At 40.9% G+C, this 17,386-nt stretch overlaps 3 protein-coding genes across 9 annotated transcripts in view; 2 read left to right on the top strand and 1 right to left on the bottom strand.

Annotated features, from left to right (window-relative positions):
• The window catches only part of HLTF (helicase-like transcription factor), a 34,955-nt gene that overhangs the window by 15,650 nt on the left and 1,919 nt on the right, over positions 1–17,386 (bottom strand). For 3 of the 7 annotated variants that reach the window (XM_014945804.1, XM_014945805.1, XM_014945803.1), the window contains 10 exons: positions 7,871–8,081; positions 7,140–7,306; positions 6,554–6,687; positions 5,451–5,548; positions 4,788–4,862; positions 4,389–4,580; positions 4,177–4,272; positions 3,114–3,162; positions 1,293–1,380; positions 524–603 (listed from right to left, as the gene is read on the bottom strand). In XM_014945804.1, the coding sequence (XP_014801290.1) occupies positions 524–603; positions 1,293–1,380; positions 3,114–3,162; positions 4,177–4,272; positions 4,389–4,580; positions 4,788–4,862; positions 5,451–5,548; positions 6,554–6,687; positions 7,140–7,291 (964 nt within the window). In that variant the 5' untranslated portion in view covers positions 7,292–7,306; positions 7,871–8,081. Of the gene's footprint in view, positions 1–523; positions 604–1,292; positions 1,381–3,113; positions 3,163–4,176; positions 4,273–4,388; positions 4,581–4,787; positions 4,863–5,450; positions 5,549–6,553; positions 6,688–7,139; positions 7,307–7,870; positions 8,082–8,943; positions 9,275–9,304; positions 9,500–10,140; positions 10,248–17,386 lie in introns of those variants that run through there. The other 4 variants (XM_014945808.1, XM_014945802.1, XM_014945806.1 and 1 more) reach the window with 4 other exon arrangements.
• Positions 11,247–16,168, top strand: LOC106890182 (tubulin alpha-3 chain). Its single transcript, XM_014945809.1, has 5 exons — positions 11,247–11,847; positions 13,264–13,486; positions 14,004–14,152; positions 14,955–15,635; positions 15,824–16,168. The coding sequence occupies exons 1-5, from the start codon at positions 11,845–11,847 to the stop codon at positions 16,127–16,129; spliced, it is 1,362 nt and encodes a 453-aa protein (XP_014801295.1). The 5' UTR covers positions 11,247–11,844; the 3' UTR covers positions 16,130–16,168.
• Positions 17,250–17,386, top strand: part of HPS3 (Hermansky-Pudlak syndrome 3) — a 16,011-nt gene continuing 15,874 nt past the window's right edge. Inside the window, exon 1 of the mRNA XM_014945779.1 lies at positions 17,250–17,382. Coding sequence (XP_014801265.1) covers positions 17,281–17,382 — 102 coding nt within the window. The 5' untranslated portion in view covers positions 17,250–17,280. The remainder of the gene's footprint in view (positions 17,383–17,386) is intronic.

Genomic DNA, 17,386 nt, shown 5'->3' with positions numbered 1-17,386 from the left:
AAGTACTTCAACCTAAACTTAACTGCTTACTCCAGAGTACCTGTACCCTCTCATTTTTTTTCCATGCAAGATACTTAGTTCAATAAATGACACACATTCTCACCTCTTCATGATCACGTTTCAGGTATTTACCACAAAAGATTAAAGACCTAATTTTTTTGAATTTTTTTTTCCAGCCCAAGGGCAAGCCCAGTCCTTGCCCTGAGAAATCTATATAAAATTCTAAAAATCATGGCAATTCTATTTTTCACCATCTATCTGACCCTGCTCACACCACCACTTGTTCAGCTAAGGAAATAAACTACAACACTTAGGACTAAAACACTGCATTCCCATTCAGCAATTTCTAAAATCTTCTGCTTCAAGTTTTGTTTGAATACAAAAAAAACCCCACAAAACCAAACAACACACCCCATGTAGTTTAGTTAATTCTTTTTCCAGTTAATTATAAATCCTTTTCAGTTTGGCTTTTCAGGAAGGAAGACACAAGGTACCACAGTAACCACCTAAAAAAGCAACTTACTTTTTGTTTGTGGTGGCAGCCATTCTTCAGACTCTCCCAAGTCACTGCTTCCTGAATATTTGGGTTTCTTGGCTTTATCTCTAAGATATCCACATTAAAAAAGAAAAAAAAAAAGCGCCAAAAAACCAACTCTACTACTGCTTGAATTTATGTATTAAATCTCAAGAGCATAAAGCAAATGAACTTGATATTGCAACTAAGATAACAATGCGATTTTAATTTTTTCTCCTTAGAAGGCTTAGAAAGAGGGAAAGCAGAGAACTCAAAGCTGCAGAGTGAATGAAGCCCATAAAATTTGGAACATATGATAACTGAAGTTCACACCAATTATAGGAAGAGGCTAGTGTGGTGGGGATGTTCAGACACATTCGTAAGCTTCACGACTTCTTCAGCTCAAAGCTGTCTCTGTCAGAAGCATGCCTGCAAAGTATTTCTTAACCCCTTGAAAGCCCACTTGATACTAGTATAAAGATTATTTCACAGCCAGTTTCTTAGATGCCACACACTGATGTTAGTAGACACCTTTATTACTGGAGCAGACAGCCAAGCATGCGGTCGCACAAGCCACGTAGAATGAGTTAATGCTTTTTTAGTATATGTCAGAGTGCAACACAGATACAGAACACATAATAAATGTAAGCAGAAGTATATCACACTGAAAGGTGAGAGAGAGCTAGGAACACACTTCAGGTTAAGGTTAATCACAAGCACTATTATTTTTTTTAAATCCAAGTAGCAAACCAACAAAAAGATTACTCCAGCTACCGACCTTTTTGGAAGACAACTTGAGTGTTTCAACGAAGTACTTTCAAACTTTTTTATGTTAGAAACACCAGGGTCCATCACATTGCTAGAGGCTTCAAAAAGAAGAAATTGGCATTTATGAAAAATATACATACTCTTCCGCTTGATCACCAAACCAGCTTTAGCAAAACTCAAAACCAAAAAAGCACAAACTTCCTTTAAAACAACCTCTGTTCTGCATGGGACAAGTACTACTGATACTACAATCACAAATGAAAAATAAAAATACTCTTAAAACAATATTAAATATTTACAAAGTTATGAAAATGTTTACTGAGTTTGCAGGTGATTAAAAACAAATTGTCAAAAAGAGGAAAAAACAATTTGTACTGTTAACAGTAAGGGTAAAATTCTACAAAGAAGCTTTAAATAATGCTAAACGGTAAAGGTTTTTTTTACAGGTCAAACCTTATTAATAGTTTCTGCATTGCCCAGAACTAAATGAATAATGGCAACAGTAACAGAAAAAATGTGGTAACATCACAGATAGGGCATGGAGGGATGTTGGGGGATAACAGGGTATTTGTTCTGTTTAGTTGTAGGGCTTTTTATTGAGGTGTTCTATCAGATAGTGAGGAAAACATCACCTCTGTGCCCCGCCAATAAAAGCCTATCAGAAGCAGACGTAAAGAGAAAGCATTAGGACAGTTAATATCAAAACTGAAAGCAACAGTGCTTGCAGAAAGAATTTTGATATAACTCAGGTAAATAAATTCATGCTTGAATTCCAGATTTCAGCTTCAGTAAAGACTTTTTGTAAATACTAAAAAAAGTTTAAAGCAATCCAGAAGATGGCAAAACTTGCAAAGACACAAAAAATAGGCATCAATTGTAATGTAGAACAATGGGGGCAGGGGGGCTGTAAGGGTTTGAAAGACATTATCATAACTTCCTCAGTTTAAATAGTAGAAACAGGCTCTCTCCTCACTGCTATAAACAGTATTTGTTAAAATGCTGGATGCTCTGGAAAAAAAAAAAAAAAAAGCATCTTGGATGCTACTCAGCACTTCAGCTTTAGTAAAGGTTCTGATTTTCTGGTGACACTCACATTGACCCCCATGAAAGTCTGCATTTTGTCCCTTCCCAAGTACTGATAAAAATAACTTTCATCAGAGCTGGTTCACACTAACATGTTCTCTCCTTATCAGTCCCTTTTGTTTCTCTTGGCTGTCAGTTAGACCATGCATGTTAAAATTCCTTGTATGGGAGGACAGTGAGGGAAAGTTACTGCAAAACTTCAAGCCCCATACATTTCTTCGGTCATTTTCAAGGGCATGATGAGTTACAAAACACAGTAAGAGCAACTATAATTTTTTATATACATCTAAAAATTCTCCCAATATAACCTGAAAATTACAGGTGTGATAAAATCCTTCTAAATATTTGTCATTTGCTCATTACTTTAAAATATTTACAAAAAAAAGCTGACTTAATACAGAACCTAATTACAGTTTAACTACTAATGTTCACTGTTTGAAGAAACTAGATTCTAACAGGTGTGTAACTCCTCCTGTTTTATCTACAAGGAAGGAAAAGAAAGGAAAAGGAACCCAGAATCCATTTCCTGGATGTGATAACATTCCTGACAGGGTGCAACTTTCTGACAAGGCATTTGATCTTCTCATATGTCAACTGAAACTTCTTTAAAGGAATGTTTTAAATACTTCTGAGATACGCAGTTTGTCAAGTTTGTGAAGACTAGCACTGACTACAGACTAATAGCACTCCAGCTAATAACATTAATTATCATGCAAACATTACTGGACTTCTCATGATTTGCGGTCACCTTTACACAGTCTGCGTCCAACGCTGTTCATGCTGTTAGTACCAGATTCCTATTGAGGAATGGAAACTTTTATTCTTTAATTAATAATGAAGCAACTGGAAAAAATGCCAATAACATTATTGCACTAATCTGGCCAGTGACTAATTACTGCTCCGAAACATGAAAGACTCACTCACTAGGAAGTCATACAGTCATGCAAAGATGCTGAAAAATCTAGACTTTTTTTTTAGTAGCCACATACAGAGATCAATGACACTGTAGAGAGGCAGAAGAGAGAAATGCACTCTACACAGCTGCCCTTGGAAGAAAATACACTAATAACGCTTCCCAGTTAACATTCTGCAGTGAAACACAAAGCATTATTTTGTTAAACTTAGATAAGTACAGTAAAATGAAACAAAAACCCTCAGCCTTATTACTGCCAGGCCATATTCCATAATGAATCATGTAATTCTAGCACTTAGTGCATTTCATCATCTTCAAAACTGTATCATAACAAAAGCAAAAAGCACTTGAACTACACCACCTAAGAAGAGTTTGCACATTGCTCTTAGTTCACTAACTGCAGTTTCGCTTCCTCTCTTTTTGAGTATTTGGCAAAAATACAAACTAAGTTTTATTTATTTATTTGTGTACTTTATACCAAGACCCTCCGCTTGCTATTTTGGTTGTTTCAGGCATCTCCTCCAAACCACACAGGAACTACACACGCAAACCTTCAGAAAAAACACCACTTCTATTTGTGCAGTCACAACTTGCCTATAGGAGAAATCTAGAAGAAATGCAAGAATTTATAAACCTCAAATTGAAAATATTTATGCCTTCATAAAGTCTTCCCTAGAGTATACTGAAGCATATACTCCAAAGTTAACACAGTCTACATCTCAGTTATACCCTCTGAAATAACATACTCCACCTACCTTCAACTAATCCACCCTATTCCTGTACTTGAATAACTTTCTCTACAAAATGTATACAAAGTTCACCATACAGAAAGTTACTAGGCATGTTTTTTTAACTGCTATATTAAGTCTGTTAAAACAATCTTTTTCTCTTATCTTACCTCATAACACTTATCACTTGTGATCTTTTCAACAGGAAGAGGCTTGCCATCTTGAAAATTTGTGAGAATCAATGCAATAGTAGTAAGAGTTTTACCCTGCATAACAGAAAAGAACATCATAATTTATACAGGTTAAAACAGACCAAATGACCAACCAATCAAGAAATACGCATGCACATTCTGCATAAAAAAATTTCAAACATTATTATTACCAGTCCCATGTCATCAGCCAATATTCCTCCAAGAACATTTTTAGGTCGCTGCTTTTCTGCAAAATTTGTAAGTATATTGTAATAGAAGTCATTTCTCTCTTCCCAAAATGGCGGCAAATCATTACTGTTCTCACGTGAAACCATCCAAGCTAAAGCCTGCTTCTGATGGGGAAGCAAGAGTGTGCCAACAGCCTGCAAATTAAAGAGATAGGTTATGCACTATTTGCATATTAAATAAGACATCCCATTTTTGGAAGAAAATTTTTTTTATAAAGTCCTTTGTATCTACTGAATTTGTTTCCGATTCAAAAATCTCCAGTGCCCAGACAAAGCCAAATATGCATGTAAATGTCTAAGTATTTATATTTTCATAGAAAAGAGTTCTAACTTAAGAAATACCTCTGCTCCTTCCATTTCACAACTTTTATCATCTTCCTTCAGATCCTCAAACAATTTGTCAAATTCACTCTTAAGCTGCATAAATGAACACAAAAACAGCCATTAAAATTATTGCAATTGAAAATAATCTCAATAACTAACCAATGATTCTATTAAATTACAATTACGTGTCATATGGTAATCAGTATAGATAGGTCTACCACTTTAGACCTGATTTCCTGGAATATGTTTGTTAGCTACAGCTATATAAAAATTCAGTTCAGTTTTTCCAAGACAAACACACGCCAATACAAGCCAGAGCTTGAGAAGTAGTGGCTGAATATATTCACATCCTTCTACAACACTCACTAAAGTAACTACCTCACCCTAATTTGAAAGGGCAAACAAGAAGCAAAACGCAAAACAAACCACCCCTCAACCCTTCCCCTACCACTCTGGACCAAATCTCAAGATAAGTCGGATTTTATTTTCATTTGAGAATTTAACATACTTGTTATCTGGTAAAGCATCAAGACTGAGGTAAGATCTCACCACCACAACAACGTAAAAAAATTACTGAATAACCATAACCTCCCTCATGAGCACAGTTTCCTTGATGAAAAAGTTAAAGACCCCCCAGTGTTAAAATTTCAACTTCCCAGTGTTTAAGCATGAAATGCAAACCTGTTCAGTTGTCAACTGCACAGCAGCATGAACTGGAGCACTATAACTTGGACCAGCTCTCCCGGAAATCCATTTTGATCCAAAACCCCATTCTGAACCTACATGTCATTAAAAGGATAGCATTTTGAAACACAGAAGTATGACAACTTCCCAATCTCAACCTGACTCATGAGTAACGATGCTGATCAGATTGTGGGCTGTAAGACAGTATCTTTCACCACTTGTCTTTTAGCCTCAGTTTATCCTTTACTTTCAATGGCCCACACAGGCTTTCCACAAAGCTTTGTAAGACTCACAGCAACGAGCGATGGGTTGGGATCCTTTGAGATAGCAACTGTTTGTTTCTCAGAAATTGCTGTGTTACATGAAGTTTGACTCGGTAACCATACGATGACTGATAACACAAAATGTTTTTTTACTCCAAACTCTCTTTTTCTGTTAACTATGCTCAATAGAACCTATAAGATAAAAACTGGAATCTTGCTATATGTAAAGCAGATCTATCCCACACCAACTGTTTACGTCTACATTCATCTGTGTTCCTGCCTACCACTGCTCCCAGAGAGCCCAGCAGGAGCATGGGTGCTTTTGGTGCGAGTCTGGCTCTGCAAAGTATCAGGTCTGCTAAGCTTATTTGTTCAGACATCTCGTCTCTATTTGCTCACACCTCACTAGTAGGATACACATCCTAGCACTCTGCTAAAAAGCAGCACTGCCCCTGAAACCCTCACCCTATGAAAGGGCCTAATGTGTTTCTTAAAAAAAAAAAAAAATTCATTTTTTTTACTTTGGAGAAACGCAGGGAATCATTATGGATTTTTAAGGAACTTATGGAATCGAGAATACATCTGAGGTTGCTCAAATACATCTCCAATTGCTGGCAGGTAACACAGAACACAGGACACAAAAGTACACTTTCTATGAAATTTAAAATTAACAGCTGTGTACTCTGCATTATTCCCCAGCTAAGCTTAAAAATAATTTTGTGAATGATAAGACTATAATGAGGACTAAGGCCTTAAACTTTTCTTCCAACCAGTGGCAAACTCAATATGATTATTTTAAAAAGGAAAAAAAAAAAATAATCAAATTTCAAGGCTTACCTTTCAGAGGAGGAGCCAATTTAAATCCATGGTTTTTTAACTGATCTAGCACTGCCTCCTTGTTCTCTTCTCTTCCCCAAAAGCTCATTTGTACGGGCATGGTAAAGGCATTTTTTGCTCCATAAGGGACAACCCTGATAAAAAGCAGGAAAAAAAAAAAACAGCAGTAATCTTTTAATTGTTTAGATTTTTAGAATAAACCTTTTTATTTATTCAGCAAGAGTTGCTCCCAAAGTGTGTATTTTTACTGAAACACACAATGTTCCAGATAGGTGTTAGTACTCATACTGTGTAAATCTTTTATACAAACCACCACATGCAGTTAATTTAAGAGTTTCACAAAAATCTTTAGGGAATTTGCTCTCATTGTCTCTACATTTATCATTTATGGGAAAGAATGAGCTGTATGCAAGTAGTTCAACTGAATAACAGTCTGAAAACATGTACCTTTATCTTATTATGAAGAGCTGTCATTCCTGTCCAAAGAAAACACTTACAGTTTTCAAAATTTGCTAGTGTAGCAACCAAAAAAAAAAGTTTCCATTACTTAAATTTATTAAACCAAAAGCATAATCTTCACACTTACCCTTCAATTAATGCTAGTTTGTTATCCATAATGCCTGCCAATGCTGCTGCTAGTTCTTTTTTTATATGGCCCACCTGGTCTCCATTCACATTATTTACTTTCACTGCATTTTTATCATAAGGATTATTGGGCTCTCTCTGAAGTGCAACCATTTCATTGTTATTAACCTAACAAAGCAAAACAAAGAAACACCAGAACACATCCATTTAGTTGCAGATTATTGGCAGAAATATCTAATATACATTTACTTAAATATTGTGAAGCTTAAAGATTAATTTGGTATTGCATTCTGTTCAGTCAGTCTACAAAAGCATTACAAAAGAGCTAGCTGATAGATGTCAACAATTTCAAAAGTATTCCTAAAAGCAAGAACTACCTTCAACTGCTAACGCATTTTGTAAGGGAACAAACATCCCTTCTTGTCCATGTAAACAGTTGAAAGACCTACCTAATTTCTTGTTTTCTGTCACTTTTCTTTTGCATTATGGGGGTGAGCAGACCTACCAAACAACTAAACCAGATTTGAAAGCTTGCTACCGTAACTAAATTTCAAAATAAAGCTTTAGATTAAGTACTTCCCATGAAGAATGACAAATACATCAAGTTAAAAAAAAAATAAAATCTATTAATATTATACTTGGTCAAGAGTTTGAGGAATTTTTAAAATTTAATTAAACACACGTTTTCCAAAGCTGCCAACAACTTTTTCTTTGGCTTTATTATGCACTTACAATCCCCGTGTAGTATCGTAATCCAACAACACTTCCTCGCAAAGTTCCATATAAGATAGCCGAGTCTGTATCATCCTCTGCTCCAGAAGTGTCACCTACAGAGAGAATGTCTTCCAACCCAAGACTGGAGTAAAAGTCAGAAGATGGAAAACGGGAATAGTTTCTCTCTCTTCTGGAGATGTTCTGTTGAGAGCATCCTCTTGCAGAATCTCTGCAGAAAGTAAGTGTGAAATACTGGACAATTACTTGAGTAATAGAACTATTATTTCCTCAAACTATTTTACCACTTGATATAAAGCTACCTATAAGCCCCAGATGTACACCTTTATTCAGACAATATCTACCTGGAAACATTTAAAAGTTTCATATTAGGAGAAAACTTTGTCTGATGTTTTTTAATTCCCAATTAGTCAGTTTAAGTCAATTACAATAAAGAGCTCACTAGTGACTAAACTACAGTATTTGTGCATTCTGCCCTACCTTCCCTCAGAGGATTATCTTTGTCAACAACATTAAGAATTCTCCAGAATTAGTTATATGTCAAATTATACCTAGCACAGCAAAATTTCCATATATTTTCCTAATGCTGGTTTTCCTCAACTGAAGTTAAAATCCCCTGTTTGTAACTGATTAACTCTGTGTAATTTCATGCCTGTATCCACAAAAGCTGAAATGCTAAACCAGCTGTTCCCTATGTATTTATTAAGCTTACCATCACACCTTGACATCTGTTATTACCACTTTATAACAGGCATTAATCAGCTACTCCAACGTGACCCAGGTAATTATGCTGTGTATCTTGGTCAGCCCAGTGCCCCTTTGGTGGGGAAAGAGGTATAACTGGCCTCATGGCACAGAGCAAGCTCTGGCCACACATTTGAGGCACGATGGAGTGAAGATCCACATACTAACAATCGTTTTAATCAAATACTACCTAACAATAAAATCTCACTACAAGTTTCAGCGGATGCCTAATAATCATGACCTTTGGTATATCCCAAAATTACCTCACTGTGGCACTGAAATAATTTAAGAGTACTGCCAATTACTGCTTCCATACAACAGTTACTCACAGCTCGGCATAATGAGCCTTGGTTTCTTTTGCAAATGATATCTAAAGCTACTGTATAACCGGAATTCCGTTTCCTCTGACAGAACGAAGGAGATCCTGTGCTCCGAGCCCGCAGCAGCGGAACCAGCCAGGGGTTAGCCGGCCGCCATTTTGCCGCTGCCCTGCCGAGGGGACCCTGCCCGAACGCCCGAGCCGCGCTAGCAACCTTGGCACCAGCACCGACAAGGACAGGGCGGCGGGGGCTCCGAGTTTCTACGCTAGACACCTCAGCCCGCCCCGTCCGCAGGGTATGGCACGGAGCGGCCGAGCGCAGGCAGGGCCCGGCGCGGTACGGACTGGCCCGGCGCGGCACAGGTACAGACCAGCAGTGACCAGCCCGGTACAGGATAAGGCTGGGCAGGACCGGCGCGTCAATCCCCCCCTCACCCCCGCCTCACTTGGGCAGCCTCCACGACATGGCGGCAGCCGCGCTCCCGCCGAACCCGCTGCGCACCGCCCCGGTCGTCCACCCGCGCGCCAGACCCCAGCGGGCAACCACCAATCCCGGCCGGAGGCCTCCCAGGTGCTGGCCAATGAGGACACGGCGGAGGGGCGGGGACGCCTCTGTCCCGCCCCCGCCACCTCAGGCCGCCCTGCCAGCCGCGAGGGGCGGCGCTGCAGTAACCCGTTCGCAGCGGTGGAAAACACCTGCAATTAACCTAAGTTATAGGCAAGAAAACGTTGATGAGTTTACAAAGACGGCAAGAGAATGATAAAGGATGCAAAGGGGAAGGCATGAGGTTGTCAGAATGCGATTTCTGAAAGTGTTATAATAAAAGTCTGCTTCAGAAAGTAGCACCTCTAATACATAGATACTTCAATGGTTCTCAGCAACGTACCGTGTGCTTTTTTTAGTGTATGAACTCATTAACCATTGCCCGGGCCGGTGATAGTCACAAACATTTATGTCCCTGCAGAATACAGCCTTTCAAAAAATATTTTCATGTCACTTGAGTGAAATCACTCCGTAGTTCTACAGCTTCTCTCAAAAACTAAACAAATGAGCCGTCATTTAAGTCAAATAGATACTTGGTCCAACCAGCAACGCATAAGGAAAATAGAATTTTTCTTCTTCATTGACCTACTGTCAAAAAATCCCCAACAAAAACCACCAAGTTTTAAAAGCTTCCTTTGCTAAAAACTGAATACTTTCACCCACCATTACAGGATGCCGTTCCATTCCATTAAATAATTGAAAATAAATACTTCCACAAAGTCACTGAGGCAGCCACTGCTGTCCATTGGAATAAATGTTTTGTCAAAAAGGGGTCTGTGCAGCAGTCTTGGATAAACCTGTATAGTAGATGAAGGAAAATTACTCAGTTTTATCTAAAGATGCAGGTTAATGTAAAAAAAAAACAACCCAAAACACAAAACAACAAACCAAAAAACCACAAACAACAACAAAAAGAAACCAAATCCCAGCTTTTTCATTACTTACCCTTAAAACTTTGCCAACAAATTTTGTATAGGTTGTAAATTACTGAAAGCCTCATATAAAAAAAAAAAAATGTGTATAGGTTGTGTTGGAACTACTGTATCTCATAGAAATATTACTCTAGCATCAATCTTAAAAAAAAATTAAAAATCCCATCAACAAAACACATATTGAGTTTTGTAGTTTCTTTTGAAAGGTTTTATTTTCTCCTAGAACCACAGATAACTTGCTTGTATTTTACAGACACACAGAACTTAAGTATCCCCAATAACCTGAAACCCAGCCTTATAGACCCCTGAAACAGAGAACATCTTTTGCTCAGCAATGTCTTTTTAAAATACAGAGCAAGGATACAATTTACAGGAGTACAATGTGAAAACCTAGACATTTATAACAGGGAATTTATTTTCCCATTCCAACTTTCAGGCAGCTCTCTCAAGTTTTTTCTTCAACTTCCATTCACTGTCATAAAGATAATGATCTAGATTGAATATTTCTATTGTGCAAGGCTATGCCTAAGTTAAAGAAAAAAAAAGCAAGGACTATTTGATTGTAACACCTTCCTGTCCAACCTTGACTAGAAGTAGGTTAAAATAAATGAAGACTTCTAGTTAGGTTTCTGTGAGATTTCCATGAGATTTCCTTTGGCCTGTTAGGCATAACTAACGCTACAAAAAAATTATCTCCTCTGCTGCTAGTTAAAAATTTCACAGAGCGTTTGCCACGGTTCATTCACCAACCTTCACTCCAGCCTCATGTACCCACCCAGCAAAAACCTCCAGGCAGAAATACCCCACAGGGAGCATGACAGGAAATATGCCGGCCAATTAAAGATAAGTGCGATTTAAAAGGAAAGGGAGAAAAAGGGAAGGAAAGGAAAGGAATGTCGTCCCTTTCCGTGGCACGGCCACTACCCCAGGACACAGCCAAGTGTGCTCACTGCAGCTCTGGACACCCCACTTTGCTCGCCCAACAGCCGGCTCCCTGACACACTCAGCCCTCGCCCGGTCTCCACAACGGCCCTGAGCCAGTGCCTCGCAACCGTCCCCTGGCGGGGCGGCACACGGCCCCGGCCCTGGTCCCGGTCCCGGCCCAGCGAAGGCCGCCTCCCGACCTCACCTCAGGGCCCGCGGCTGAGGCGCGCGCCCGCCCGCTCAGAGCCCCGGCCACAATCCGGCTCGCGCGCCGTCGGGATAGCAAATGGCAATCATCGCCCCACGTGGGGGACAAGGGCGCCCTCAGCTAATCAGGGGTCTCCTCTCGCCTCGGGACCGCCCCGGGTTACAGCCAATGGGGAGGCAGCACACGAGCGCGAGGAGCTGGAGGCCGTTGAACCTTGACAGTTGGCGCAGTTCGACGGGCGGCGGCGGCGGAGGCGGCGGAGAAGGCGCGGCGGGCCGGACCAACTGGGCTTAGCGCGGCGTCATGGTGGGGAGCGGGCCCCGCGGCTGGGGAGGGAAAGGAGAAAACGGAAAGGAAAAGGGACGGGAAGGGCCGGGCGTTTGAGAGTGCGGCGGCGGCAGTCTGAGGGGGCTGTAGCTGCGCGTGCTGCGGACGGGCTTGGAGGCAGTTCTCCCCGCGGTAGCAGTGCGGCAAAAGGATCGGGGAGAAGTTAGTTTGTTATTATTACATTAATAATATTAATATTAGCGAGTTAATAGTTCAAGGCGGGGGGGGAGGCACAGAAGCTGGCCGGCGATTAGCGATACGAAAAGGTAAGAGGTCCGTTCCCGGCGGGGACCGCGGGGCTGAGGCCCGAGGCGGGCGGCAGGGAGGGCGGGAAAGCGTAGCCAATTAGCGGAGAGGAGCCTGGGCGGCAGCCAACGGCTGGGGCGGGACACGCTGGAGGGGGGCGGGGCTGGCGGTGGTTGGTAGACATCGCGCGCGCGGCGGTGAGGGGCGGGGCTGAGGCGGGAGCGGGGATGGACCCGCTGGCGAAAGGCTCCCGAGGCGCCGCTGCGCGGGGGGAGGTTTAAAACGTAGGATCGAGGATACAAGCTTTGATTAAGCTGTCAAGAAACACGACAGAGCAGACCAGACACCCTGCTTTCTCTTTTCCATCTCTGCTTTTTTCTAGATAAACTGTAACAGCTAGGAAAACAGTGTATTTCTGTCGAAGTATAGGACAAAATTGAGATATTGAGAGATCAAACATTCATGGTGCAGTTGCTTAGAATCAAAGGAGCTGCCTAAACGTGGGCAGATGACATCTGATTGAGTCTCAGCTGATTTCAAAGAGGAACATAAATATGTATGAATTGCCAGGGGCTAGATATCTCTCTATGATTATAAAATAAAACATATCAAGTGGTCCAGTACAGAAAAGATTCTTGCAGTGGTTACCCAGTATACTATTTAGCAATAAATCAAGGCAATACTATATAAAGAAGCCTTCCAAAACTAAAGGGAGGTGAAACAGAGACCAGGCAGAATGTTAAAGATATAATATATATGTGGCATGGTAAGGAATGATGAATCTGTATTTACCATATGTGTTTGTAGAGACTATGTGGTCTTTAAGATCTTCCAATATTCTCAAAGTCAGTTCAGGTCAACTAAGATGAGTAGAGTCATGCCAGCAGCAGACGATTTGATCAGTTAAATTCTCATTCAGGAGCAGACAGGGAATCACAGAATCACAGGATGGTTTGCGTTGGAAGGGACCTTAAAGATCATCTCAATGCAACACTCCTGTCATGGCCAGGGACACCTCCAACTAAACTAATACAGCAGCTTAGAAAGATCATGCAAAGATACGACCCACAGGTAGCTAGTTATGAGAATAAAATCTAGAAGACGGGTAGCCCCATATCTCATTATTATTGTTCTGTTTTTAATTTGCAGCGTGAATGCATATCCATCCACGTTGGTCAGGCTGGTGTTCAGATTGGCAATGCATGTTGGGAATTGTATTGTCTTGAACATGGGATCCAGCCTGATGGTCAAATGCCAGAGGATAAAACTGCGGGACCTGGAGATGATTCATTTAACACTTTCTTCAGTGAGACAGGAGCTGGTAAACATGTTCCCAGAGCCGTGTTTGTGGACCTTGAGCCAACTGTAGTTGGTATGTACCCAAAAGTAAAGATCTTAAGTGTAAAAGTGAAGATCCCCTACAGATTCCCTGCAGTCTTTTCTGTTTGCTCAGAATGCTGTAGATTGTAAAAGATGTGTGTCTGGGTGTTTTTTTGACATTTGAGGTTATTATTTGGAAGAAATGAAATAATAGTCTACAGGTAACATCATCTGAAAAAGAACAGAACTTTTTTACAGCTTGGATAATCTTTCTAGACTGCTGCACTGTATCCAGGGTTTTGTTTAATTGCTATCCAGAATCTTGTCTGTACTTTTTTGAGTGACCTCTGTGTTCTCGGGTGCAAATCCTGCTTTGTTAGTGCCTGATGTTTTCCCCTAAGCAAAAGGGCTGAAGTTGTGCCAACTTTATAGGCCAGTCAGACAAGCTGTATTTAGCCAGGGATGCTGTCTGCACTCTTTTGAGATGCACATTTAGTGTGTAATCACTAGGCAGCACACACAGAAATGAACAGATCAAATTTATGTTGTGGTATTTTGTTTCTTTGTAGATGAAGTGCGTACAGGCACATATAGGCAGTTATTCCATCCTGAGCAGCTCATTACTGGGAAAGAGGATGCAGCCAATAATTATGCCAGAGGCCATTATACTATTGGAAAAGAGATTGTTGATCTAGTGCTAGACCGCATTCGCAAACTGGTAAGAATTCATGCTGCAGGTCAGTAATTGATACAGCTGTGTAGCTATCTATAATGATGGCTTGCTGTGTTTTTCCCTAAGAATTTTGCGCAAAGTTGATTGTTTAAAACAAAACAAAACTACTAGCTCCTTGCTCCACCCCCCCAGTTAAATAAAAATGCAGTCAGTAAAACTTAAAATTTTTAGGCTCTGAAATACTTTTATACTTTTTTTTTGTTATTTTCAGTTTGAATCATGCCATTATATGTCATGCAAAATATTTCTAGTACCCTGAACCTCAGGTTTAGGTTGAACACTTAGCAATTTTAATTACTTTTCTAGTTTTTTATCTTGACATTGCGTTGTGAGAAACTCCTGTAGGATGGTATGATTCAATAGTGATTGTCTAGTTAAAATTACAAAAATTTTAAAAAACCCTTGGTTTTCAACATCTAATGATACTTGCTGAAAGCTAGAATGGAAACATAAACAGATTCTAAAGCTGCAACTCAGCTGTAATTTATAATCATTTGCCACAGTGATGCACAGCTGGTCTCCTTAGAGTAGGATTAAAATGGCATCAAAGACAATAAGCAACTTTTAAATATTAAAATATTCAGAAAGGTTTACGAGGAAGCACTGGTACTTTTGAGTAAAAGACGCAAGAAAAGAGGATGACCCCCTTCCAAAAATGCTGGGTTTTTTTATTCTAACAATTTAAAACTAAGAAACGTAAAAGAAATTATTATTTTAATACTGCTTTATCCAAAATCATCAGTAACTTTTTTTTTCTCCCTTTTTTTTTTCCCCCACCCCATTATAGGCCGATCTGTGTACAGGGCTGCAAGGTTTCCTTATCTTTCATAGTTTTGGAGGAGGCACTGGTTCAGGGTTTGCATCTCTGCTCATGGAAAGGCTCTCTGTTGATTATGGAAAAAAATCTAAACTAGAGTTTGCGATCTATCCAGCACCACAAGTTTCCACGGCTGTGGTGGAACCTTACAACTCAATCCTAACTACCCACACAACATTAGAGCATTCAGACTGCGCCTTCATGGTAGATAATGAAGCCATTTACGATATATGTCGTCGTAACCTTGACATTGAACGTCCCACTTACACCAATTTAAACCGATTAATTGGGCAAATTGTTTCATCCATCACAGCTTCACTGCGTTTTGATGGAGCCCTTAACGTAGATCTGACAGAATTTCAAACTAACCTTGTTCCATACCCACGCATCCACTTCCCCCTGGTAACATACGCCCCTGTCATCTCGGCTGAAAAAGCCTATCACGAGCAGTTATCTGTGGCCGAGATCACCAACGCTTGCTTTGAACCTGCCAACCAGATGGTAAAATGCGACCCTCGCCACGGCAAATACATGGCCTGCTGTATGTTATATAGAGGTGATGTTGTTCCCAAAGACGTCAATGCCGCCATCGCTACTATCAAGACTAAACGTACAATTCAATTTGTGGACTGGTGCCCAACTGGATTCAAGGTACGTACAGAGCGCTTTAAGAGCCCGATGTTTGAATTGTTAGGAATTATATAGTGTTCAGTGGTAACAGTCATTCTAACTGCAAGCTATTTTATTTCTTCATAATCATAGTGATTTTTAAGCGTTAACAGAAATAAGTCTTTAAGCCTTAGCACTCATCAGGAAAATTTTCATTTGTTTTCTTGAAGGTGGGCATTAATTACCAGCCTCCAACTGTGGTGCCGGGCGGTGACCTCGCCAAGGTGCAGCGGGCTGTCTGCATGCTGAGTAACACAACTGCTATTGCTGAAGCATGGGCTCGCCTCGATCACAAATTTGATCTCATGTATGCTAAGCGTGCCTTCGTACACTGGTATGTTGGGGAAGGAATGGAGGAAGGAGAATTTTCTGAAGCCCGGGAAGATCTGGCTGCCCTTGAAAAAGACTACGAAGAAGTCGGCATAGATTCAGTGGAAACAGAGGCTGAAGAAGCAGATGAGTATTTAGAAAACTGAGGTCTGTGAAAACTTACTAAAAAAAAAAAAGAAAAGAATTGCAGAACCCTGTTCACTTGTTCAATTGTTTTCAAATAAAGTTTTAAAGGTTCTACCTTCTGGGTTTTTCTTTGTGTATGTACTCATTAAGGACAGACCGTTTTAGGTTGCAGGTTTTGGTAGCATCTAGTCATGTGTAAATTATAGAAGAAATCAGGACATTGTGTGCACTTTCCTGTGATCACAACAAGGACACCGTTACTATTCCAAGTCTGACTATACAAGACAAAGGAACCTAAAGCCACATTCCCTGTAAGGCTGGTTTTGCAGAATATTTGCATTTAAATCCCCAGAATTTGTTAACCCAAATAATACTGTACTGAAGTAATTTACCTAACTATGGCAGATGCCAGTGCACTTTTGAATAGAGCTACTCCTTACTACCAAATTACTTGCTAATGACATCAAACTTGTTACTTTAAAAAGGGGAGGGAGAGGGGGCAGAGGATGACATTATGTGGAGGAAAAAGTAAAATTTTCCAACCAACGCAGTCCCCTGCATTTGATTCAGATAAAAGGAAGATAAAAGAGCAGATCTGTTACCTGCTTTAAAAGGGCATTGCCGTTTTTACATTCCTACGTTAGCCTAGTAAACAAAAATGCTAATGTTTTAACAGTATGTTCAAGTGAATGTGGCTTTATAGGAACAGTTAAATCACAGGACACAGTTCAGGCAAAAGCTGCTGACCCACTAGTTTAAGGGTGGTTTTTTTAGTCCTGAATAGGAGAAAAACCCTTAGGGTTTTGTTGTGGGGTTTGGCAGGTTTGGCTTTGTTTTTTCCCTTCCCTACACGTTCTGCAAAACCAGGAGGGAGAAAAAGGGCTCCCTGGGCTAAAGACACCCCAGAAGCGAACCATTTTCAGAAGTCCTTGTAACGGCTGCCCGCAGAGCACACCGGGTTAGCACAACCTACGGACTTGTAAAGAAAATGCCTGTATTTAGATACAAACCCGCCGCTTTTGTTGCACCCAGCAGACGGAAAGCCCCAGCCGCCGGGGACTGCTCCGGCCCCGCCCGCACCGCGGCGAGGGCCGGGCCCGAGGGCGGCCCTGGCCGGGAGGCGGGCACGGGGCGGGGGTGGCGGCCGGGTCTGTGGTGCCGTGCGGGGAGCATGGTGCGGCTTTACAACCTGCACCCCTTCGGGTCCCAGCGAGTGGTGCCCTGCGAGCGGGAACCCGCCCGCTTCTGCTGCGGCCGCGATGTCCTCTTCGTGGCCG

The sequence above is a fragment of the Calidris pugnax genome, unplaced genomic scaffold (genome assembly GCF_001431845.1).
Source record: "Calidris pugnax isolate Ruff unplaced genomic scaffold, ASM143184v1 scaffold111, whole genome shotgun sequence".
In the NCBI taxonomy this organism is placed as follows: domain Eukaryota; kingdom Metazoa; phylum Chordata; class Aves; order Charadriiformes; family Scolopacidae; genus Calidris; species Calidris pugnax.
The sequence above is the reverse complement of the archived record's forward strand: the minus strand, read 5'-3'. Positions and strand labels throughout refer to the sequence as shown.